The sequence below is a fragment of the Monodon monoceros genome, unplaced genomic scaffold, assembly GCF_005190385.1.
Source record: "Monodon monoceros isolate NGI ecotype Baffin Bay Population unplaced genomic scaffold, NGI_Narwhal_1 Super_Scaffold_13, whole genome shotgun sequence".
Taxonomy (NCBI): Eukaryota; Metazoa; Chordata; class Mammalia; order Artiodactyla; family Monodontidae; genus Monodon; species Monodon monoceros.
The window spans coordinates 70,238,187-70,262,010 of NW_021703769.1; the positions used below are offsets into that span (position 1 = coordinate 70,238,187).

The 23,824-nt window shown below is 53.7% G+C and overlaps 3 protein-coding genes across 5 annotated transcripts; all 3 read left to right on the forward strand.

Annotated features, from left to right (window-relative positions):
* Window positions 1–5,461: 5,461 nt before the first annotated feature.
* MAPK3 (mitogen-activated protein kinase 3) lies at window positions 5,462–12,221 on the forward strand. The gene is made up of 9 exons (XM_029221610.1): window positions 5,462–5,746; window positions 6,808–6,990; window positions 8,820–9,009; window positions 9,205–9,321; window positions 9,621–9,735; window positions 10,122–10,253; window positions 10,414–10,523; window positions 10,619–10,773; window positions 11,628–12,221. The coding sequence occupies exons 1-8, from the start codon at window positions 5,568–5,570 to the stop codon at window positions 10,739–10,741; spliced, it is 1,149 nt and encodes a 382-aa protein (XP_029077443.1). The 5' UTR covers window positions 5,462–5,567; the 3' UTR covers window positions 10,742–10,773; window positions 11,628–12,221.
* Window positions 12,222–12,637: 416 nt separating this feature from the next.
* On the forward strand, window positions 12,638–18,505 carry GDPD3 (glycerophosphodiester phosphodiesterase domain containing 3). Of its 3 annotated transcripts, none has more exons than XR_003793281.1 (10): window positions 12,638–13,035; window positions 13,312–13,354; window positions 13,590–13,725; window positions 13,818–13,863; window positions 14,026–14,144; window positions 14,224–14,313; window positions 14,633–14,766; window positions 16,358–16,422; window positions 16,518–16,569; window positions 18,315–18,490. XR_003793281.1 is itself a non-coding variant. In XM_029221613.1 (10 exons), exons 1-10 carry the CDS (start codon window positions 12,897–12,899, stop codon window positions 18,450–18,452), a joined length of 957 nt encoding a protein of 318 aa, XP_029077446.1. In that variant the 5' UTR covers window positions 12,638–12,896; the 3' UTR covers window positions 18,453–18,505. The 3 variants fall into 3 exon arrangements, 2 of the variants coding, with proteins under 2 accessions (XP_029077446.1, XP_029077445.1); XM_029221613.1 differs by having other exon boundaries at window positions 16,358–16,417; window positions 18,315–18,505; XM_029221612.1 differs by having other exon boundaries at window positions 13,818–14,144; window positions 16,358–16,417; window positions 18,315–18,503.
* A 1,274-nt stretch (window positions 18,506–19,779) lies between these two features.
* YPEL3 (yippee like 3) lies at window positions 19,780–23,503 on the forward strand. The gene is made up of 5 exons (XM_029222241.1): window positions 19,780–19,941; window positions 20,614–20,796; window positions 20,902–20,945; window positions 21,157–21,265; window positions 23,007–23,503. The coding sequence occupies exons 2-5, from the start codon at window positions 20,680–20,682 to the stop codon at window positions 23,094–23,096; spliced, it is 360 nt and encodes a 119-aa protein (XP_029078074.1). The 5' UTR covers window positions 19,780–19,941; window positions 20,614–20,679; the 3' UTR covers window positions 23,097–23,503.
* The last annotated feature ends 321 nt before the right edge of the window (window positions 23,504–23,824 follow it).

The window sequence follows — 23,824 nt, forward strand, 5'->3', positions numbered from 1 at the left end:
AGAAAGACAGAGATGAGCCTTTCCCTTGCTGGAGTTACTGGAAAAAACATCAGATATGAATCTGGACCTGCTGGCAGCCATCTTGCCACCATGAAAGGAACCACCAGAGAATGGAAACAATTCAGAAGAAAGCAGAGGTCAGAGGTGGGACCAAAGTACTGATGACATTGTTTAAGTCCCTGGAGCCAACTGTGCCTTAACATCTACCTCTAAACTTTTCAGTAAGTAAACCCATAAATTTCCTTTCTTGTTTAAGTGGGTTTGAGCTGATCTTTAACCACTTGTTACTGAAAGATTCCTGCTTCATACACACCTTATAAGCTCTTGTGTTTTAGGCATATCTGAGGAGGAAGAAGACTGAAGAAAAGGAGGCTGGTTAGTACAATAGTAGTAGCATCACACAATAGTAGAGGCAAAGTGAAAGGAGGAACCACAAGGAAACATCAGACACACTCTCCAAAAGTGTCAAGGTCAAGAAGGACAAAAAAAAAAAAAAAAAAAAGACTAAGGAACTATTCCAGATTAAAGGAAATTGAGTGATAACAACTAAGTGCAACCTGTGATCCTGATTTGGATCCTGAACTAGAAAATGGACATTATGGGGACAGGTGGCTGAAAAAGACCTGTAGATTAACTCTGTTCATGTTAATGTCTTGATTTTAATTATTGTACTATGTTTATTTAAAATGTTAACATTTAGGGAGTGTTGATGAAGGGTATACAGAAATTTTTTGAACTATTTCTGCAACTTTTTGGTAAGTGCTGAAGTTAGTTAAAGAGTTAGAAAGTAAAAGAATAAAAACATGAAATTAGGGTTTTTTAAAATATTTATTTATTTATTTGGCTGCGCCGGGTCTTAGTTGTGGCATGTGGGATCTGGTTCCCTGACCAGGAATGGAACCTTGGCCCACTGTATTGGGAGCGTGGAGTCTTAGCCACTGGACCACCAGGGAAGTCCCTGAAATTAGGGTTTGATCAATGGTAGAAGAGATGGCTTTGGGAAATATTGTGATAATAAAATGACAAGGAGTTGGCTAGACGTGGAGAGAAATGGAAAATGAGAAAATAACAGGGTTCAACTCTGAGAGAATGGTGGTTGTCCTGAAACAGAGTCTGTAAGAGAAGCATGTTTGGGAGTAAAACGGATGACTTTCATTGGACATCCTAAATTTTCTATATCAGCTTGTCTCCAGGTGAATATGTCTATCAAACACTGAAATTTTGGAACTGGAACTTGGATGAAAGGCAATGGCTAAGGAGAGATTTAACATAAAGGAAAAACTTGATGTCACAGGAGTATGACATGACTAAGAGAGAGACATCAAGAAAGAAGGCCGGTGAGGACAGCCCAGGCAAGGAGCCCAGTGGGGGCAGGCAGAGCTGACCACAAAGATTTCAGAGAAGGGATCAGCTGAAAATGCTTATACCAGGGGAGAGATGTTTAGACCCAGCTAATCTCTCATATATGAAGAAGTGTCACAAGAAAATTATAATGAGGTTTTTTTTGGATTTAAAACAGAGATCAGTATTTAAATCTTAATAAATTATTCATTGTGTTCTGACCCCTATTCCTGTACATTTGCTCCTTTCTCGGTTTGTGCTGGTGAGCTGAGTTAGCTGAAATGGGATTGTTCATTTGTGTTCTTCCAATGTTACTCGTTTGTATTACCCTGAGCAAATTACCAACTGGCCTCTCTTGTGACCTTGACATCACAAAGAGATAAGAGCTGGTTTAAGACTTAGTCTGGGTTGGGACTTCCCTGGTGGTCCAGTGGTTAAGGCTCCATGCTTCTACTGCAGGGGGCGAGGGTTCGATCCCTGGTCAGGAAACTAAGATTCTGCATGCTGTGTGGTGTGGTCAAAAAGAAAAAAAAAAAAGGACTTAAAAAGACTTAGTCTGGGTAGATCCAGAGGCTGTGGAGGTACTGCACTACCTGACAGAGGAAATGATTCTAAAGTTCCTTCCAACTCCGTAGTTCAGTGAGCTGCTGCTTATTTTTTTTCTGTTAAATGTTTATAGTATCTACTTCACATGGCTGCTATGAGGATGACAGGAGATAAAGTGCATAAAAGTGCCTGGCACAGGGAATTCCCTGGCCGTTCAGCGGGTAGGACTTGGTGATCTCACAGCCAGGAGGAACCCGGGTTTGATCCATGGTCAGGGAACTAAGATCCTGCAAGCTGTGCAGCAAGCCAAAAAAGAAAAACAAAAAGAAAAAAAAGTGGAGTATTGAAGTCTCCAACTATTAAGAAAATAAGTGTCTGGCACAGAATAGATGTTCAGTCTCTATTAGTTGAATATGAATTTATGAAATAGACTAAGAAATCCCAATCCAATCTAGAAGGAAGAAGGAAGTACCAACCCCAGCCACTAGAGGGGGCGCTCAGTCACACGTCTTCAAATGAGGCTCAGATACAGCTGAGGTGGCAGGCACCCCTCCGGATACACCAGCCTTTCCCATGCCGGGAAACTCACTCCTACTCAGGAAACCTGGCTCCACGCTCAACTCCATGGTGTTTTCCCTGAGTCACTATGTTCTCCCATAGTTGCAAAATGATCTGGCAAAAGTCCCTGAAAGGCTTTTACTGCTTACTGAGTAATATCCAAACTCCTTGCCGGAATCGGAGGCCTTCCTCAACCTGGCCCCAACCTACCTCTCCAGCCTAAACTCCCCTTAACCGCAGCCACACGGGACAAATCATGCTCCTGCCTCTATGGGTGGTTCATGCTGCTCCTTCTTCTTGATGCCTTTCCTCCTACTGTCCTTCTGAAACCCTACTTCTTTTTCAGAGAGGCAGATGCTACCTCCTCCATTATTCCCTCCTCACTTCTCTAGAGTGATCTTACAACTATATATCACATATATTACATCCATCTATCCTGTATTAAATTGATTTCTGTATGTGCATCTTTTTTTTTAATTAATTAATTTTATTTACTTATTTATTTATTTTTTGGCTGCGTTGGGTCTTTGTTGCTGCGCATAGGATTTCTCTAGTTGCCACGGGGCTCCTCTTCGTTGCAGTGCGCGGGCTTCTCATTGCAGTGGCTTCTCTTGTTGCGGAGCACGTGCTCTAGGCGTGCTGTCTTCAGTAGTTGTGGCACACAGGCTCAGTAGTTGCAGCTCGAGGGCCCTAGAGTGCAGGCTCAGTAGTTTTGGCGCATGGGCTTAGTTGCTCCATGGCATGTGGGATCTTCCTGGAGGACCAGGGCTCGAACCCATGTCCCCTGCATTGGCAGGCGGATTCTTTTCTTTTTTTCTTAACATCTTTATTGGAGTATAATTGCTTTTGGCAGGAGGATTCTTAACCACTGTGCCACTAGGGAAGTCCTATCATTTCTTTTTAAGATTAGAAATTCGATGAGTAGAGAGGCCAGTGTGTAATCTGTCCAGGATAACATAGCAAGTGGCAAAAATGGGATTCTAATCCAGGCAATCTGACACCAGACAGCTCTTGCTCTTCACCACTAATTCACACTATACAGTAATCTTTTATCAGCCCTAGTGCCTAGCTCAGAGCTTTGCACACAGTACCATTCAATAGCTTATCAAATGAATAACTAAAAAAAAAAAAAAAAAGGATCTAATTAGCACCTCTTGTTTTTAAAATTATTTATTTATTTATTTTTGGCTGTGTTGGGTCTTCGTTGCTGCGCGCAGGCTTTCTCTCCGTGCGGCAAGCGGGGGCTATTCTTCGTTGCGGTGCACGGGCGTCTCATTGCGGTGGTTCTCCTGTTGCGGATCATGTGCTCTAGGCGTGCAGGCTTCAGTAGCTGTGGCGCACGGACTTCAGTAGCTGTGGTACATGGACTTAGTTGCTCCGCGGCATGTGGGATCTTCCCAGATCAGGGCTCAGAACCAGTGTCCCCTGCATTGGCAGGCAGATTCTTAACCACTGCGCCACCAGGGAAGTCCTAATTAGCACCTCTTGAACCTTCACTGACTTGTGGGTTACTGGGAACCAGCAACTTGGTCTCAATCTGAATTAGAGCCTCACCATAGATCTAATTATGAGTAATTTCAGAATCATAATTACAGTTCCATTTTGTCTCTTGATCTTTAATGCATACAAGGACCTACTCCCAGCTTCTAAGGAAGACAAAAACAACATTACTTAAGCCTAGGAGGTGTGTTTCTGTGAAGGTCCCAGCTCACATTTTCACTGTGAAGTGAGGGAGATGGACTGGATGGTCTCTGAGGGCCCTCTCTTCAGTTTTAACAGACTATGATTCCAGGAGACAGAATGAAATGAAAAAGAGCATCTACTTATGTGTCAGAAGATACCATGCTGAGTCTCAGCTCCCCAACTCTCAGGTTTCCCATTCTGTAAGAGTCGATTCATCCATTCAAAAGTTTCTGAGGAGGGGTTTCCCTGGTGGTGCAGTGGTTCGTGCCCCGGTCCGGGAAGATCCCACATGCCATGGAGTGGCTGGGCCCGTGAGCCATGGCTGCTGAGCCTGCACGTCCGGAGCCTGAACTCTGCAACGGAAGAGGCCGCAACAGTGAGAGGCCCACGTATTGCAAAAAAAAAAAAAAAAAAATTTTCTGAGGGTCTGAGTTTGGGTGTAGGGGTGGGGGATACAGCAATGAACAAGACAGACATGGCTCCTGCTCATCCAGCTCAGAAAAGCAGATGACATCTGCATTGTGGGGTTGTCCTAATGAAGAAACTGAAGTGGACCAAGTATTGTGTAAAGTCTAGTACAGAATCAATAGATGACGATCTTGACAGGATTGCCAAACCCAACTACAACAAAAACGTTAGCTATCTTGCTGTTTTTCAGAAAAACCTAATAGTATATTTTCACCAAACCCAGTCAACGCAGCTCTCTCACCTCTCCCCTGCTCTCCATGTAAGGATAGGCTGGGAGTATCTGTCCTCAGGATACAGGCACAGCCTGGTTGCTGAGGCCAGGTCCCTAGCCCACTCAGATAGGCCTCCTTCTGAAAGCCATTACTCTGGGAGTCTGGAAGCCTGGGTTTTCCAGCTCTCAAGTCACCTTGTCCAGCTCAGGTTTCAGTTTCCTCATCTGTGAAAAGCACGCCACATCTGTGAGGCATCCATCTCCCACCGGCACCGTGAAATACGCATTGGATCACTTAGCATCGGGCCTGGCTCCGGGAGGCCAAACTCCAGAGGGCTGGTGAGGGTTCCCTTAAGGTTCCATCTCGAGGCCCGGGCCACTCCTCCGGCTGAGTGGGGCTGGCGGGGGCAGCGGGGCCACGTGGCCCGGTCTTGGTCCCCGGTCCAGCACTCATTTGCTGGGTGGCTCTGGGTGAGGTCATCGGGCGGCCCTACTGGTCTGCATTCGGGGGGAGGGTCTGGACAGTCTCAAGATGGTCCTGGGGAGCTTCTAAGGTTGACTGGAGTAGACGGAGCCGACAGGTGCCAAGGACCAGGTTCCTTAAGCTGGGCGCGGGGTGGTGGGTCACGTGACGGGGACGCGCAGGGGCGGGGCCTGGAGCGCCAGGCTCCGGGGGTGACAGGGCGGGCGGGAAGGGGCGGGGCCTAGGGCGGGGCCGCCGGGGGGAGGCAGGCGGGCGGGCGGGAGGGGAGGAGTGGAGATGGCGGCGGCGGCGGCGGCGGCGGCTCAGGGGGGCGGGGGCGGGGAGCCCCGGGGAACTGACGGGGTCGGCCCGGGGGTCCCGGGGGAAGTAGAGATAGTAAAGGGGCAGCCGTTCGACGTGGGCCCGCGCTACACGCAGCTGCAGTACATCGGCGAGGGCGCGTATGGCATGGTCAGGTGAGGGGCGTTCTGGGGGAGGGGGCGTCTTTGGGGAGGGGGCTGCGAGGGAGGGGGCAGGGAGGGTTGCTGAGAGCTCTCTGGGCCTTGGGGACTCTTAGCATCCTGAAGAAGCTGAGGCTTCAGGAGGCTGGGGAGCGTCCCAGGGAGAGGGCCTTTGAGTGCTTTCTGGGGGAGGGGGCGCTGCGTAAAATCTAAGGAGAGGGGGCTTGGGAACTTTGAACCCACCATTCTGTAATAAAGGGAGGGGCATCTGAGTATATGTGGGGGAGCTGTGGGGGCCTTGGGGGCCCTATAGACACGGGGTGAGGAGAAGAGAATTAGTCTTCTTGGGGAGGTAATATCCTTAGTGAAGAAGGAGTGAAGGACCCTTCACTGGGGAGAGGATGCCTTGGAACACCCCCTCAGTGAGGCTTGTCAAGGAGTTTGGGAGAAAAGAGCAGAGCTCAGGGCTAGGCAGGGTGGGGTGGGGCTTTGGGCCTGGGGCCAGGGACCCAGTGAGCAATGAGGGGTCCAGGAATGCCTTCCTGCAACTTTTAGGAGGGGTCTGTGAGTTCTCCCAGCCCCACTGGGTGCTCTGGGCCTTTGTTCATCTGGGAATAACTCTGTTGCCCAGGAACCTCCCCCTGACACCCACCCCTGCCCTGCCTATCCCTTCTCTCCAGTCCCTCCTATGATTCCCTCCTTCTCACTGTATTTACCTCACTGTACGTCCTCCACACCTCCCAACCCCTGGACCTGCCTTGGGCTGAGGGAGCCCATCCTGGGAAGGGGAGGATGAGGGGTCAGGGCAACTAGAATGGAAAGGGTTGAGGAGAGGGGAAGTCAGTGATCGGTCAGTCTCTTCCTCTGTTTGTGAAGTCACTGAAGGGCTGCCTGGCTGGTCCCCAGCTTTCTCCCTGGAGATCCCAGGCCTTCACAGCAGGAAGGAACCAGCATTGTTTATAACTGGCCAGAGCCTCTCCTGCTCCCTCCCCTCCCTGCCAAGACCTGGGTGGGGCCACCGGGCCTGGACTCCCCCTTTCGTAAGGCCATGCCAACAACATCTCTGGCCCTCTCAGCTCAGCTTACGACCACGTGCGCAAGACTCGAGTGGCCATCAAGAAAATCAGCCCCTTTGAGCATCAGACCTACTGCCAGCGTACGTTGCGAGAGATCCAGATCTTGCTGCGCTTCCGCCATGAGAACGTCATCGGCATCCGAGACATTCTGCGGGCACCCACCCTGGAAGCCATGAGGGATGTGTATCCTTCACCTTGGCCAGATGGCTGGCCAGGCACAGCCTCAGAGCTGGGCTGGGTGACTGTTGGCTTGTTTTCTGTTTCCTTCTTCCCTACCACCCTCCAAAACAAACCCAGTAAAAGAAACTTTCCAGCAGTAAAGAGGCCACAGAGTGTAAGAGGACGACGGGGAGGCCTCAGATGAGTCCTGGCCTGCTGCAACCAGGCAGTATGGCCCTGGGCAAGTCTGTTCTCTGAGTTCTGCCTCAGTAGGGGGCTGGGCAAGATGGTCTCTATGGGAGCTTTGTCTTCTGACATCTGCAGTTCTCTGATGAGATCCAGCCTCTGCCCACAGTCAGTTATTTTGTTTAACAGATGGTGATTCTTTCTCCTCTGGGTCCTCAGACTGGAAGGAAGGCAGGAAGGAAGAAAACTGCCCTTTTTGGAGGGGCTACTATGAGTCTGGTGCAGTGCAAGCCGAGTGCTTTGACATTTCTTATTCTAACTCCCAACTGCCCTATAAGATGGGTCTCATCAGCTCCATTTCAAAGATGAAGCAACTGAGACTCAGAAAGCCTCAATAAAATCAAGTGCTTCTGTTGCTACCTCCTCCTCTCCCCCAAATGAGAACCTGTCCTCTCTCTGGGACTTCCCGCTCAGAGCCCCACCCCAATCCCCTGTGGACTTGCACCTTGCCCCGGGAGGGACAGCCTTGCCTTTGCTGTCCTCCCCCCATATTGCTTTCCTAGTTTGTTGTCCACTTCCTGCCTGGCTCAGTGAGCAGCTTATAACACCCATCACCTCTCCCCTGCCCCACCCACCCCAGCCAGTTCCAGTCCTCCACCCAAGAGTGAGGATTAGTATTGCACCGTTCGCAGCTTCCACCACAAACCGAGGGCAGGAAATCTCCACGCTCACCCCCAGCTTGCCGTGTGACCTTAACCAGGTCACTGCATCGTGTCGGGCCTCCTCATCTTTAAAACAGCAGGGTTGGTCCAGGTGTTCTCAGAAGGCCCTTTGGAGGCTGATTCTGAAAGACAGCCCTAATTTAGTCTTCCAGAAACAAACCACGTGACATTTATTTGTTTATTTATGTGTAGTCTTTTTATCTTAGAATATAAAAGGACATTTACTCCTCTGTCTTTGGATGTATGGCCAAGCACCCTGAGTAGGAGCGTGCAATGGGGAGTTTCTCCTCATCGTCTTGCACAAACCATTCCCATAATGCAGGCATTTATTTTTAAGCAAACATTTATTGCATGCCAGATGGTGTTCATACATTATCTCATTTAACCTTCTCAAGAGCCATGCGGCTCAGGCTTTTATAACAGCAGTACTAGTTCATGTTTGCCGAGCACTTACAACATGCCAGGCACTGGGCTGGCTGCTCTGCATGGGTCATCTCTCTGCTAATCTTCACAACCACTTTCTAAAGAACAATTTTTTCCCCTTACTTTGCAGATGAGGAAGTAGAGGTGCAGACAGGTTGAGGCCATAAAGCCAATGAGCAGGGCAATGGGGATTCAGACACTGGCAGGTGAACTCCAGAGTTAGTGCTCTTAAATGGGACATTCTCCTGCTTCCCACAGTTGAGTAGCCCTATTCTCCCAGTAGGGAAACTGAGGCCACAGAACTGAAGTGCTTTGGTCAGGGTCCCTGGCTGAGAACCGGCAGAGGCCTTGAGCCCAACTGCTAAGTATGGGCCTTGCCCAGCTCATGATATGAGTTGGCAGATCTGTTGAGTCCCAGGGGCATCAGCTGGAGGGATATGAAGCCTGTTCACCAAAGGCTCTTCTTCTTAACCAAGTGCCTCTCGCTGCCCCCATCTGGGGGGTCTCTGGCACCAACCTCAGCTACATTGTGCAAGACCTGATGGAGACAGACCTGTACAAGTTGCTTAAAAGCCAGCAGCTGAGCAACGACCACATCTGCTACTTCCTCTACCAAATCCTGCGGGGCCTCAAGTATATCCATTCCGCCAACGTGCTCCACCGGGATTTAAAGCCCTCCAACCTGCTTATCAACACCACCTGCGACCTTAAGGTCAGAGAGTTGAGGGCCGGTCTCCTCCTACCCCTGGGGTCTCAGGCTTGCAGGTGCCCAGTACCCCTACCCCCACCCCATAGGTAGGAGAGTATCGCAAGCAAAGGGAACAGCATGGGCAGAGACGCGGTGATATGATTACTTGGGCCCAGGAGGCCTTGAGCACCGAGCTCAGTAGCCTGGGTTGCATTCTAGATCTGTGATTTTGGTCTTGCCCGGATTGCCGATCCTGAGCACGACCACACTGGCTTTCTGACGGAATACGTGGCTACACGCTGGTACCGGGCCCCAGAGATCATGCTTAACTCCAAGGTAGGGGGGCCACCCACCCCTGAAGGGAAGGGGCTGTGTCCCACAAAGCCCTGGAGCCGCCTCTAAGCCAGGCAGTGATCCCCATGATGCAGGAAGTCTACCCCCAGGCCTTGTCACATTATTCTGGTCCTTGGGCTCTGGAAAGAAACTGTGGATTAGCTCCTCTGGGCCTCTGCCCTCTGCCTCCCTGGCTGGTGTTGAACCTAGGTCGGGGGTTGTGGGTAGGCGCAAACATCAGGGTTGGCTCAACAACAGGTTGAGGCTGGCCCAGGAGCCCACCACTTTCTCCTCCTCCCCAGGGCTACACCAAGTCCATCGACATCTGGTCTGTGGGCTGCATTCTGGCTGAGATGCTCTCCAACCGGCCCATCTTCCCGGGCAAGCACTACCTGGACCAGCTCAACCACATTCTGGGTGAGGGGGGACTGGCCAGCTGAGTGGGAGGGAGTTTTCACTTATTGGAGGTGAGATTTCTTTAGGGTCAGGGTCAGTGAGTCTGTGGGAGTCAGGTCAGGGGGACGACCATGTGTGGGGCCCCTACAGCATTTCACAGTAGTTCACTGAGGTATAGATACTGTCCCCATTTGATAGATGGGAACAGTAAGGCTACATACACCCCATGCTTAGGAAGTGCTAGGGCCTGGATTTGAACCTAGGGCCGCCCGAATCCAGACCCCTTGCTCTTCACCACCATAGTACTGGCTGGTGGCCTGGAGCAGGTTGGTGGAGGCTCTTGTTCCTGGCGCCTTCTGTTCCCAGAAGGGAGAGATTGCTCACCAAGTCACCTGCTTTACCTACAGGTATCCTGGGCTCCCCCTCCCAGGAGGACCTGAATTGTATCATCAACATGAAGGCCCGAAACTACCTACAGTCTCTACCCTCCAAGACCAAGGTGGCCTGGGCCAAGCTTTTTCCCAAGTCGGACCCCAAAGGTGAGAGAGACTTGGGGGCTGGTGTGTGATAAAAACCGGGTGTAGAAGAAGGTACATGGGCCCAGTAGCTACCTGGGCCTCTGGACACAGAGAAGAAAAGCAATGCTTCTGGGAGCTCCTCTGACCTTCCCTTTGACCCCTGACACCTGCGCTTCCCTAGCTCTTGACCTGCTGGACCGGATGTTGACCTTTAACCCCAACAAACGGATCACAGTGGAAGAAGCACTGGCTCACCCCTACCTGGAGCAGTACTACGACCCAACAGATGAGGTGGGCCAGCCACCAGCAGCAGGGCTGGCAGGTAGGTGGATGGGTGGGCATCCCTCAGTCCCTGTCCTGAGCCTCCCCACTTCTTTGCCACCCAGCCAGTGGCCGAGGAACCTTTCACCTTCGACATGGAGCTGGATGATCTACCCAAGGAGCGGCTGAAGGAGCTCATCTTCCAGGAGACAGCCCGTTTCCAGCCTGGGGTGCTGGAGGCCCCCTAACCTGGACAGATGCCTCTGCTCCCTGGGGCCTGGTGAGTGCTCCCCACCACCCACGCACAGATTCACCCTGAGACCAGGGTGCCCAGCATGCCTCCATGCAGTGACAAGCTTGCTCACGTCCATGAGCCACGTGTACGGTGGCAACAGAAGGGCCAGAGCCTGCCTCAGCCACAGACCTGTGGTCACCCAGCCCCACATGTCTCCCACCTGTCAACACCCTGCACACTCCAGCCCCAGGTCACTGAGGGCCCCCTCTCACCCATCTGAGGAACGGAGCCAGGCTTTGGCTCCCCCAGGATGGGCAGAGAGGCAGGTGGGGCAGTAATTGCTTTGGGAGGAGCCGGTAGCATCCGGCCTGACCCACATGCCAGGCTTTTTCACACCTGGTGTCCAGGTCAGCAGTTCCCATACCTTTGGGGGACCCGGCTGGGGCTACCGCCACCCACACTGCTCTCTGTCCCTCCTCTAGTTTCCTCTCTGTCTCTGGCCAGCTGTGGCCTGATAGCAGCAAGGCAGACACACCTGGGTTCAAAGCCCGGCTCTGATACTCAATAAGGGCTGTGTGATATTGTGCAAGACACCTCACCTTTCTCCAGCTCAGCTTCCTGGACACAGTCCTGATAATGAGAGCAAACACCTCCCGAGCACCAAGCATTGTTGTAAGAGATTTGCATGTATTAACTCACTTAGTCCTTATAGCAGTACCTTGAAATGGGTACTAATGTCATCCGCATTCACAGAAAGGAAACCCAGCCGCATCACACTCACCGTGAGGCAGGAGTAGAGGCCAGGCTGTGAGGACGAAATGAGGGAAGTGGAGGTCGGGGCTCTGGCAGGTCCGCTCATGGGTGCTAATGGTTCCTTTCCTGCCTGCCTTTTTGTTTAGGCCCTGCCTCCTGCCTGCCCCTCCCCTGCCGGACTGTTAGAAAATGGACTCTGTGCCCAGCCCAGACCCCGACAGCCCAGGTCGAGGCAGAGGGCAGGCCTGGCCACCTCCCTTTGCTTTGCTCAGGCATCCTGCTTCAGGCAGGCCAACGCGCCCTCCCCCCTCACCTGAGGACCCGAGGGGCTCAGGTGGCCCCAAAGCAAATTCCCCTCTGCTGCTCTGCCACCGTTTGCCCGGCTCTCCCAGTCTCTGGTAGTTCTGGAATTCAAGGGCTCTGGCTGCCCCGAGACCTACTGAGGGGCAGTGGGGGAGGGACATGGAGGACACTGAGTGGGGACTCAGGGCCAGCCCTGCCCCACTCAGCCCATTAAAACCCCACCCCATTTTCCCTGAAGGAACATTCCTAAGGCTCAAGGACTAGTGTTCCTGAGGAGCAGACCTAAACCCTCCCCCACAAAGCTGCCACATCTAACGTCCCCGCTGCTTCTGTGTGTGGGTGAACAGAAGTGGAGGCGGGGCACGTGGAGAGCCCAGTGCCCCTGCCCACCCCGTGCCTGTATCTAATATATAAATATAGAGGTGTGTCTATGGATGGCCCTGGCTCTGTCTGTGTTCGCCGATGCCCTGACCGTAATCCTTGCTGCTTTGAGGACTGAGTCTCCAGCCCCGCTGCTTCCCACCTGTGGCTTTACCTGGAGTGGTGGCCTTTGGCTCCCCCGCTGGCCAGGGTTGAGGCTGGGAGTGTAAGGAGTTCCAGACTCCTAGACGGAGTGGGGTCAGTCTCCCCCTTAGTCACTATTCTGTCCCCACTCTAATGGCTTCCTGTCTTATCTGGCTGGGGGTGATTCTGGAGTGACTCAGGGACACACTATACACCCCCGGCTTCTCTGGAAATGGCAAGGGGTGGCATGTTACATACCCTGGGCGCACATACCAGTGGGAAGGGGGAGTGTTGTAGCAGAGCTGGTGGGGGGCGGGGGGGGGACTTGATTCCCCAGTGTGGCCACGGAGAGAGGGATTCTGGGGTGTGTGAAGGGCCTGGGGGTACGCGGGCCAGAGCTGCCTGGCCTCTACTCCTGCCTCTACCCCAACCCCAGCTGAGCCCTGCAGTCTGGCCTCAGGCCAGAAGCAGGCTCAGCAGGTCCCAAGGGGTGTGGTGGCAGCCGGTGGTGGAGCCAGCCTACATCAGCCGGGCAGTCAGCGAGGCAACACAGCCCATCGGGAATGGCTCGGCTTGCGGCAGCCAGGGCCTGAAGCAGCGGCGCGGCCATGAGCCCTCTGCTGTACTACGCCCTGCCCGCCCTGAGCAGCTATGTCATGCTCTCCATCTTCTTCCTGCGCCGACCTCGCCTGCTGCATACGCCCTGGGTTTCAGCCTTCTGTCCCCGCCTGGGGGCCCACCGGGGAGGTGAGCTGGGCTGGGGTAGACGGGGTGGGAGCTTCTGAGGATGGAGTGAGGATAGCAAGGCAGGTGCCAGGGTGGACAGCAGAGAGGGGTAGGTCCAAAGGGCAGGATGTTAAAGGAGGGCAGAGTTCGAGGTGGGCGGAGAGCCGGGTGGCAGGGCAGGATGTGAACAGGGAAGAAGAGGCTGCTCAACCCGGCCTGCCTGGGGCTGATGAGGCAGGGGGCGGGGCCAGGGGGCGGGGCCCGGCCGCGGGAACCCACCCTGGATGCCCCACACAGGATCTGGAGAGCGCCTGGAGAACACCATGGAGGCCATGGAAAAGTGAGTCCACCTGACTAGCCAAGCTGCCGGGTAAGGTTGTGCCAGCTGTGCGAGGCGTGACGCTAAGGGGCGCCGTTCACTTCCTGCTCTGGGTGACTGGAGCCCCCTGGAGTCGTGCAGGGCACAGCCTGCACATCCGGCCAGAACTGCCTCACGTTCCCCTAAACACCCCCACCGCCCTGCTGTCTGGCGCATCCCCCATCCCTCGGCCACTCACTGACCTTCGCTCCCGTAGCGCCGTGGCCCAGAGAGCCGACCTCCTGGAGGTTGACTGCCAGCTGACTCGGGATGGCGTGGTGGTGGTGTCACACGACAAGAACCTGTCCCGCCAGTCAGGCGTGAACAGGGATGTGGGCAGCCTGGACTTTGAGGTGGGCCTTGCCCCAGCACCCCAACCGTGCCCAGAGAACCACCGTGCCTCCACGCGTGACTCCTGGTGACATGCTCCCTGCTCTCCCTATAGGAGCTGCCCCTCTACAAGGAAGAGCTGGAGGTTTACTTCTCGCCGGGTGAGCGTGTGGGCTGTCAGCGCCGGGCTGAGCCAGCTGGAGTGGGGTCACGGCCTCAACCTCCTGCCCTCTTTTCCCCTTTGGGACCCATGCCCACCCCCCAGGCTTGCAGCCCCCCACCCCAGCAATCCTTCTCTGATCCTTCTTCCCACAACCCCTCAGGCCGCTTTGCACACGGGTCAGACAGGCACATGGTGCGTCTGGAGGACGTGTTCCGGAGGTTTCCGCGGATGCCCATGAGCGTGGAGGTCAAAGAGGAAAATGAAGAGCTCATTTGCAAGGTGGTGCTGTGGGCAGGTGTGGGCGAGGGCCCAGGGTTGGATGGAGGCCTGACTCCCCATCACCTCCTCCTCCTCCCAGATAGCGGGCCTGGTGAGGCACTATGAACGCGATGAAATCACCATCTGGGCCTCGGAGAAGAGCTCAGTCATGAAGAAGTGCAAGGCCGCTGTGAGTCCCTTATCCCTCCCTGCGCCCACTGCCCCTCCCAAACGGGCTTAGGCCAGAGGGGTCTGGGGGTTCTGCAGGAGCCCTGAGCAGGGTCTCCAGGGGTGGGATTTGGAGAGCGGGGGAGGTGGGGAAGGTGTGTGAGCAAAGGCATGCCAGAGGGACAGGAGCGGGCTCTGGGCTTGGAACGCTGGGCCAAGATGTGGCTTTGATCCTGCAGGTAGTAGGGTTTCCTGAATGTTGAAAACTGTGCAGCCCAAGCCTCCTCTCCGCTTCCGCAGGAGCAGACTGATCCCCTTTCTCACTTCCCCTTGGCTTCCAGAACCCTGAGATGCCCACCGCCTTCACAATAAGCCGAGGATTCTGGGTGCTGCTGCTCTATTACCTGGGGCTGCTGCCCTTCATCTCGATCCCTGAGAGGTTCCTCATCTCTTTCCTGCCCACCATCATCAACAGGTACCTACAGGGTCCCCGTCTCCCTTCCTCATTCTCCCCCAGACTTCTGTCCTCAAAAACACCCCCTCCACCCTACACCGGAAACTAAAACAACATTGTTAATCAATTATGTTGCAACATAAAATTAAAAGTTTAAAAAAAAAGCAAAAAACACCCCCCACTTCAAACCCCCTTGTGCAGGGTCCCGTGTGGAGCAGGAGATCCAGTGTCCCCAGCTCCCTGGCTACCCTCAAGGATAATCTCCCATCCGGGGTCCTTTGAAGACAGTGGTCTCACCAAGCATTCATGAATACTAAAGGGGACACGAACCCCCTGAAATCCTATGCAAATGTGCGTTGATGTGGGTGGAGTTTTAGGACAAGGGTTCATTTGTTCATCTAGTCATCCAACAAAGAGTTATTGAATGCCTACTCTGTTTCAGGTGCACTTACACTAGTAAATAAGACCAATGTGGGTGGGGAGAGGCCCTTCATGAGCTTACAGTCTGGGTGGGAAGACAAATATTTATTAATTACAGCATCACTCTGATTCTCAAACAGAAAGGCAAGCATTTTCCTGCTTGGGGACAAGGATTAACAAAGTAACAGCTGGGCAAAGTATCAGGAATTTGGATACTTCACCAGCTCTCAGGCCAGGAGCCTCCCTTTGCCTTCTGAGACCTCCTCTGTGGCGGCCCCAGTGCTTTCTGCTCCCCTCTGTCGTCCTGAGGGAAGCTCCCAGCCAGCCCCCATCATCCCTTGCCACAAAGAGATCATTATACTACAAACTTGGTATACCTAACTTTTTATATGGTGTTTGCAAGGTGTTTTCACATCCTTTAGTTTATTTGAGCCTTACCTTGCAGCACCCTCAGGAGATAACAGGAATCATGACCCCCATGGAGAATCTGAGGCTCAGAGAGGTTCTGTAATTTGCCCAAGGTCACACAGCAGAGCCTGCCCTGGGACACTGTGAAAGCCTCTAAGGTCACCCCGGGATTTCCCTGGAGGTCCAGTGGTTAGGACTCCACTCTTCCACTGCAGGGGGCACGGGTTCAGTCCCTGGTCAGGGAACTAAGATGCCGCATGCCTCACAGCACAGCCAAACAAAACAAAACAAAACAAAAAATGACAATAACAACAACAAAAAAAAATTCATCATTAAAAAAACATAAATAAAGTCACTCTGGAGTGGAACAGTTAGGGACAAGTAGCCGACCGAATAAAATGCTGTCTGGTCTCAGGAAGTTGGTCAGGCCTAACCAGGAGGACCTCTAGCTGCGTATACGGTTTGGGAATCAAGCTGGGTCCTGGCCCTGGCCCCACCATGGATTTGCTGTGTGACCTCGGGCAAGTCACTTTAGTTCTCCAAGACTCAGTTTCTTCTTCTGTAAAACGGTGAGGGGAGGGGCACACCCTCAAAGCATGGAGTCAAGGATACCGGAGTAGGAAGTCACTGAGCAATGGGTGACTTGTTCCTCTGGGCAGCCGCAAAGGTTCTTCTAGAGGGAATAGGGTTATACGGGTTGGGGGGGGCGGTCACTACCACCCCCACCCCACCCCTGTGACAGAGAGAGACCCAAGGGGCTGACCACGACACCACCTCTCCACAGGACCTACTTCCCATTTTCCTGCTCTGGGCTGAATCAGCTGGCGGCTGTGGTTTCCAAATGGTGAGGTGGGCGAGAAGGCTAGGTGGAGGGATCCCACAGAGACCCGCCCTTCTCCTTAGTCCCCTCTCATCACAGCCTTTGCTACCCCGCCCCCCACCAGGCTCATCATGAGGAAAAGTCTGATCCAACACCTGGAGCAGCGAGGGGTGCAGGTGAGCAAGTGGGTTGTTCACAGTGTGGGCCCAGCACGACATTCCAGTCACAGCTCTTTTATTAACTGGCTGGGTCACTTGGACAGATCACCTTCTGAGTCTCAGTTTCTTCATCTGTAAAATGGGGATAATGATATATTTAATTCTTCTGGATATGTAGCCGATACTTAGTAAGGGCTTGATAAAGGCTAGCCGTTACGATAATGATGATGTATTGAACTGTCCTGATCCCTGATGAGAGGGGCTGGGAAGAGACCAGAAAAGGGGAAGACCAGCCCAGGCCACCCCCCCTCCTCCAACCTACTGAGCATCAGCTCTGACCAGGTCATTTAATTAGCAAACCTTTGTTGGGAACTGACTGTGTTGAGAACACAGTTCCAGGCACCGTGGTCCCAGGGAAGGAGCAGGGAGCTTACCATCAGGGGCAGAGGATGAGGAAAAGCAGGCATCGCAGGGGCAGCCAGTGGACAGAAAGGAAGAAGAGTGCTGTGGTCTGTGGGGTCAGAGAAGGCCTTCTAGAAGCAGTGAGGAGCCGGCTGGCAGGGAGGGGAAAGAGAGAGCATCTCAGCAGGAGGCTCAGCATGTGGGAAGGTCATGAGAAGCAAGAGGCCAGCAGAGGAACTGAGAGGGGTCCCACCAGGCTGCAGTCTGGAGGAAGTGGCACCAGGGGAGCTGGAGAAGGCAGGAGAGGCTGCGGCAGGCAGCCTGTGAACCTCAGTAAGGAACCTGGACTTCAGCCCAAAGGAGAGGGAAGCTTTTGAGGGCCTTAAGCAGGCGAGAGACCTGATTCAATTAAGCCTTGTCGAGTGAGGGCCACTCTGGCCACCACGTGGAGAAGGGATTGTGGGGGCCAGTGTGGAAGCAGAGTCTCACTAGGCACCTGATGCTGCCACTGACAGGACTGAGGCTTAGGTGGCAGCAGCGGGGATGGATGGAAGGGTTAAGTCACAGACGGGCCGGACTCGGCCACTGATTGGATGTTGGGGTGAGCAAGGCATGGGGATGACATAGCTCTTTCAGGTCAGGCCTCCTGCTCCACGGTCTTCACCGTAACACTGGGAGGATAGACCATCACTCTCATTTGTGAAATTAAGAAACTGAGATGTCCATCCAGTGACTTAGCCCAGGGTACAAATACCAGCTCAGCCTACTTCAGTGCCCACAGGAGAGGACTCAGAAGGCAGGGAAGATGTAGAGCAGCAGGATATGGGCAGGCTGGGAGGCAGGCTGGGAGGCAGGCTGGTAAACATTCCACTACCAGCTGTCCCAGGGGGAAAGAAACCCCTTGATTTGAACATTAGGTAATTTCCCTGTTGTATATACTCCCACCTTGGCTAATTTCAGGCTACCAACATGAATTCACAGAACAGAGTGGGGAAGAGATGTGTGGTGTGGTAGCACACCATTATATACTATTTCCGTCTTATACATTCGATAGATGTAGATAACCTCCAGAACATGGGTAACAGTAAAATGTGGTAAAATAATTAGGAAGTGATGAGTTTTGAGTATTTATTACCTTTGTTTTTAATATAATTTATTGAATTGTATGTTTATGTAATGTAATACTTAATAATGACTGTATTTAATAACCAGTTTTCAAAATTCCTGAAAATGTGACAGTCAGCTCCAGCATAGCACTGCTGGGAGGTCTCCACAGAGGAGGAGAGCTCCCAGCATCTGGATACAAGGGGAAGCGCTAGGTAAACTTGTTGGGAAACTACAAGCCCCTCCCTCCCCACTAGGTGGTATTTTGGTGCCTTAATGAAGAGTCAGATTTTGAAGTGGCCTTCCGCCTGGGGGCCACTGGCGTCATAACTGATTACCCGACAGCCCTGAGGCGCTACCTGGACAACCATGGACCACCTGCCCCGGCCTCCTAACCCAGAGGTGCTCACCCTCTCCTCTATTTCTCTTCCCCAATAAATGTATTCTTTTCAGTCACGTCTTTGTGCTTGGGGAGTCGGGGAAGGTGTGAGGGGTTATATTCTAGAAGACTACAAAGATGGCAGCTTGTGGCAGAAGAGGCCCGCTGAGGGCTAGAGTCTGAGGCCCTAACCACCCTGACCCACTGGTTCTACCACATTCCAGACCCAGAGTAATGCCACACCCTGTGCCAACCTGGCCTCCACTCTCCTCAGGAATGTCCCTTGCAAGGCCCCCTGCCCCTTCAGAGCCACAGACAATGGTTCCATTCTCCTGAGGACATTAAGAGCCCCAAGCACACAGCAAGAGACTTGCCTTGCCCCTGTAAGCCACATCACCTGGCTTCAGAGGATGGGCATGGCTGGCCCATTTGCTACCTCAGCCATTCCAACCTTCCATTACCAGGTGTCCCACTCCAGAAGCTTCTCGAATTCCTCAACCCTCGTTAGCCCTACTACCTTATTCATTTAATGAATCACATATTAAACAAAGAAGTTATTAACTATAGGCCAGGCTGGGTACTGGGGCCAGTGCAGGGAACAAGACAAGCCTAGCATGGCAGGCACGTGTTTAAATGGACATTGTCATTTTCAACCCAGTTCAGAGGTGAGAGGGAAAGACACCTAACCCAGCCTGGATGGGCAGGACATCAGGAGACTGCCAGGAGGAGGTGATGCACAACAGTAGGAATCGGCTTGTTCTGAGGCTCTGGCTCCCAGGGTTCTAACACGGATGGATACCTTTAGCTCTTCCCATCCAAGAACCTGGGCCTGATGCTGTGGCAAGAACCACGGAATCGGGCCAAAGTGAGAATCTCAGCCTTACCTCTTATCAGCTGGATAAGCTTTGGAGAGCTGCTAGACCTCTGTGGACCTCAGTTTCCCGGTAAAATGGGAACAATAGCAGAAGCTACCTCCTAGGACTGCTGTGGGGATTAAGGGAGTGGGGCACGGGCGGTGGGTAAACGCAGATAATTATGACTATTATTTCCCGGGGTCGTGCGTCCAGACACCATCTCCTTCCTAACCCTACGTCAGGTCAGGTACCTCAGATTCTCGTCCCTTCGAGGACCGCGGGAGGAAAAGGGGGCTACCAGGCCCCGGCCGTGGGGCCAGCCGCCTGGGTTTCGGGCCGCAGCCGCATTTCCGGACTGGCCTGAGCCAGGAGCAGGGGGGGAAGGGCAGCCCAGGCCTGCGCTGGCCGCTGTGTGACGCGCCCCCCTCATTTGCATACTGCACGCCGATTGGCCACAGCGGCCGCCGGGACCAGAGGCTGTCCCCCTCCCCCTCCCGCCGCAGCGGCGGCAGCAGCTGGTCTCGGTGTAAACAAGTCGCGGAGGCTGCGAACCCGGGCCGGGGTGGGGGGGGGGACGGCGCCCACCAGGAGCGCCCCCCACTCGCAGGCCAGGCCACCCCGGCGGACTGGACCCCCGCGCGCCCAGGCGAGGTGAGGCCCGCAAAGTCAGGGTTGCGCGTCGCCCCGCGGTCCCGCGGCGAGCACTGCCCCCTTCCCCCTCCCGGCGCCCGCCCCTCGTCCCCGCGCCCCAGGTGAGCCCCAGGGTCTCAGGTAAGGCTCCGCGATGCAGGTAAGATCCCCTCGGCATAAACAAGGCCTCAGCGCCCCCAGGTAAGAGCCCGTCCCCTCCTAGGTGACCCTCCACCTTCACTGAGGCCTCCTGCCTTCTCCAGGAGGGTGAGGCATCCTCTCCCCAGGTGAACTCCCTGTGCCTCAAGTGAAGTCGTCCCCACCTCCGGCAGTTCAGCTGAGGTCTTAAGGACCATACAATTTCTAACCCCCTCCATGTTCCCCCTAAACGGAGAACTGACAGCTCATCCACTCTAGAGCCCCTTCCTCCAGCTTCAGTTGCCAGGTCAGCGGGGGTGAGGCTGAAAGTAGGTGGGTGACTCATCTTGGGCTCCTCCTAGCCTCAGTTTCCCCATTGATGCAACTTGAGCACTCCTCAGTGAGTCAAAACTCAGATAGCTCTGGCCCCTGGAGAGGTTGCTGGCTCTGGGGAGAGGAGAAAGCAGCCAAGTGTGACAGAGAGAGTCCCCGTGGTCCAGGGCATGCCTGCATGTGTGTGGCCCGGGTCCTGACAGCCCACTCCCTCCGCTGCAGGCACTGGGCTCCCTCTGCTCCCCGTGGGCCGCTCCCCGCGTGGGGCCACTGCCCCCGGCCCCCGCCATGGTGCGGATTTCAAAGCCCAAGACGTTTCAGGCCTACTTGGATGATTGTCACCGGAGGTATAGCTGTGCCCACTGCCGTGCTCACCTGGCCAACCACGACGACCTCATCTCCAAGGTAACCAGGTCACAGCTGGGGCTGGACTGGGAGGCTAGAGGGGCTGCCTGGCAGCTCCCCACCAAGAGCCCTGACATCCTCTCCTTTTTCCCTCCCACCCTTTAGTCCTTCCAGGGTAGTCAGGGGCGTGCCTACCTCTTCAACTCTGTGTGAGTATTCAATCTCCCTTTCTTTCCCTGACCTCTGTTGTGACTTGTGACCCCTGGCATCATACTGAGACTCTCAGAGTCCCCTGGTTTGGGCAGGAAGCTTTGATCGCCTTTCTTTTGGATGCTAAGGACAGACACAGTAGGATACAAGCTAGAGGCGGGCTTTGTGATGGTGGGGACCCTCCCTGGGACTGCCCCCGTGTCCCCACAGGGTGAACGTGGGCTGCGGGCCAGCCGAGGAGCGGGTGCTGCTGACAGGCCTCCATGCTGTTGCTGACATCCACTGCGAAAACTGCAAGACCACTTTGGGCTGGAAATATGTGAGTCAGTGACCTCTGACCCCAGGGTAGCCTTTGACCTGACCTCATATCACTTCCTCCTCACAGCAGTCATCTGGTAGTCTTTCAGGTTGTATAGGCCCAGTTCACCCAAGTCAAACTGTCTTTTCATCCCCAGACCATGTTCTCTTCTCTCACATCCTGCAAGGGCTTTTAGAATTTTTCTCTTAACTCATCCTTCTCCTTACAGGCACAAACATTCCCATTTTAGAGATGAGGATATATAATGAGAATTACCATTTATTGAATGCTTATGTGCCAGGCACTGTTATGTACTTGGCATATCTTATCTCATTCACTCATTACAGCAATCCTGTAGGTAGTCTGTTATTATCTCCACTTTACAGAAGAAGAAAGGAAGGCCCAGAGATGTTAGGTAACTTCCCCAAGGTCACACAGCTGGTAAGTAACAGAATAGGGACCAGAATCCTCGTTTTGTCTTTTTTTTTTTTTAACGCCAAACCATTGACCCCCAGCTTCTGTTGCCATTCAGAGGATCAGAGAAGTTGCCCAAGACCCCACAGCAACATGGAGCTTGGGTCCATGAGCCTCCTTTTCCACTGCCCTCATTGCCACTGCTGTTGTTCAGGGTCTGATTTCACCACCCTGAGCATCATTTCCTTATCTGGCAGTGGAGGATAAAGCCACCACCTGGCACCCAAAATTGTTACGGGGATCAGATTAGATGCAGCAAAAGAAGATGCTCTTGGGAAACTGCAAGTGACAGGAATCCTCAGGCATCTTTTGGAGCTGTGGTGCCTCTGTGAGGTGGATGCCCCAGGCAGAGACAGAACCGTGACCTGAGTTCACCCCTGGCCCTGCCACAGATTTGCTTTGTGTCCCTGGACAGGTGGTTTGACCTCTCTGGACCTCAGTAAAATAAAGAAGTAGCCTGATCCGGAGATCAAAAACTCAAGTGCTTGCAGGGCCAAGCAGATGCTGTGGATCTGCAAAAGGGGCAACATAGATCTGGAGAGGGGGTCAGTCTGGCAAACTGGAATGAGCATGGCCTGCCCCGTATTTTACTGTTTGAAAGTTATTTTTATTAAACTCTCTGTTGGCCAAACAAAACACATGTATAGGCCAAAATTGGCCCTCAGGCTACCAGTTTGTAGTCCCTAGATCTTTTACTTATTTATTATTATTTTTAAAATTGATTAATTAATTTTTGGCTGCATTGGGTCTTCGTTGCTGTGCACGGGCTTTTCTCTAGTTGCGGCGAGGGCGGGCTAATCTTTGTTGCAGTGCGTGGGCTTCTCGTTGCGGTGGCTTCACTTGTTGCGGAGCAAGGGCTCTAGGCTCGCGGACTCTAGAGCGCAGGCTCAGTAGTCGTGGCGCACGGGCTTAGTTGCTCCGTGGCATGTGGGATCTTCCCGGACCAGGGCTCAAACCCGTGTCCCCTGCATTGGCAGGCGGATTCTTAACCACTGTGCCACCAGGGAAGTCCATCCCTGGATCTTTCAGAACCTTCCATATCCTCTCTGTTGGAGCCAACATTAGTACTTAAAAAGTACCTAGGATTCAGAGAGTTCTGTCTATCCCCTCTTAGTGAGAAACCTGGCCCTACCATTTACCAGCTTTGTGTCTGTGGGCGGGTGGCTTGGTTTCTCTGGTTGACAGTTTCTTCATATGTAAAATGAGGCCAATCATGTCCACTCCCCAACCCCTATTCCTTTTGGTAAGGCCCTAGCTCCAGGGATGACAGCCTCTCCCCTCCTTTCAGGAACAGGCCTTCGAGAGCAGCCAGAAGTACAAAGAGGGGAAGTACATCATTGAACTCAACCACATGATCAAAGACAATGGCTGGGACTGACCCCTGCTCCTGATGCATGTGGCTCCAGCCCTGTCTGGCCGCCAGGGGGCGCCACTGGCTTCCCTTCACCCGAACGGAGCTCTGGACCATCAGGGCCTCTGCAGAGGAAGGATCCAGCTCCTGTACATATATTTTATTGCATGCACTGTGACCTTGGGGGGAGATCAGAAGGTGGACAAGGTGGACGACACCCCCGCACCTCCCTGCGATCTGGCTGGCTTGGATCTCATTTTTAACCCCTTCCTGCCCCGCCTGCCCTATAGATATGGCCTGTGTGCTTCTCTCTTGGCCCCAGTGCACCATCTGCCCTGTGAAATTCTCCTCCCACCGGGCACCTCTTACCCCACACGTGTCTGCTCCCCTTGTTCTGTAGCGTTTGTACATAATAAAACCATGGAGTGGAGACAGCCCCAGGCTCACGTGGAATCCGGGAAGGGGGGGACGCAAATGCAGGTGCCTGCCTCTATAGACCTGTTCCCTTTGAGTCCCAGAAACATGGGGTGGTAGGCACGGCGGCCAAAGCTGGGAGCCTTCGCTCCTGGGGCTCAGCTACCTTCTCTAGCACCGGGGGCGGATCTCACTGCAGGTGGAGATTCCCGCGCCCACTCTAGCTCGCTAGGCCTTGACCTCAGCTGATCTGCATCTTCTCAGCCTAAAGGTTTTGACGCCGCCTAGGGGCAGCTCTCCTGAGAGGCAACTGCTCCGCGGGTTTCACGGCCCCCCCCCTC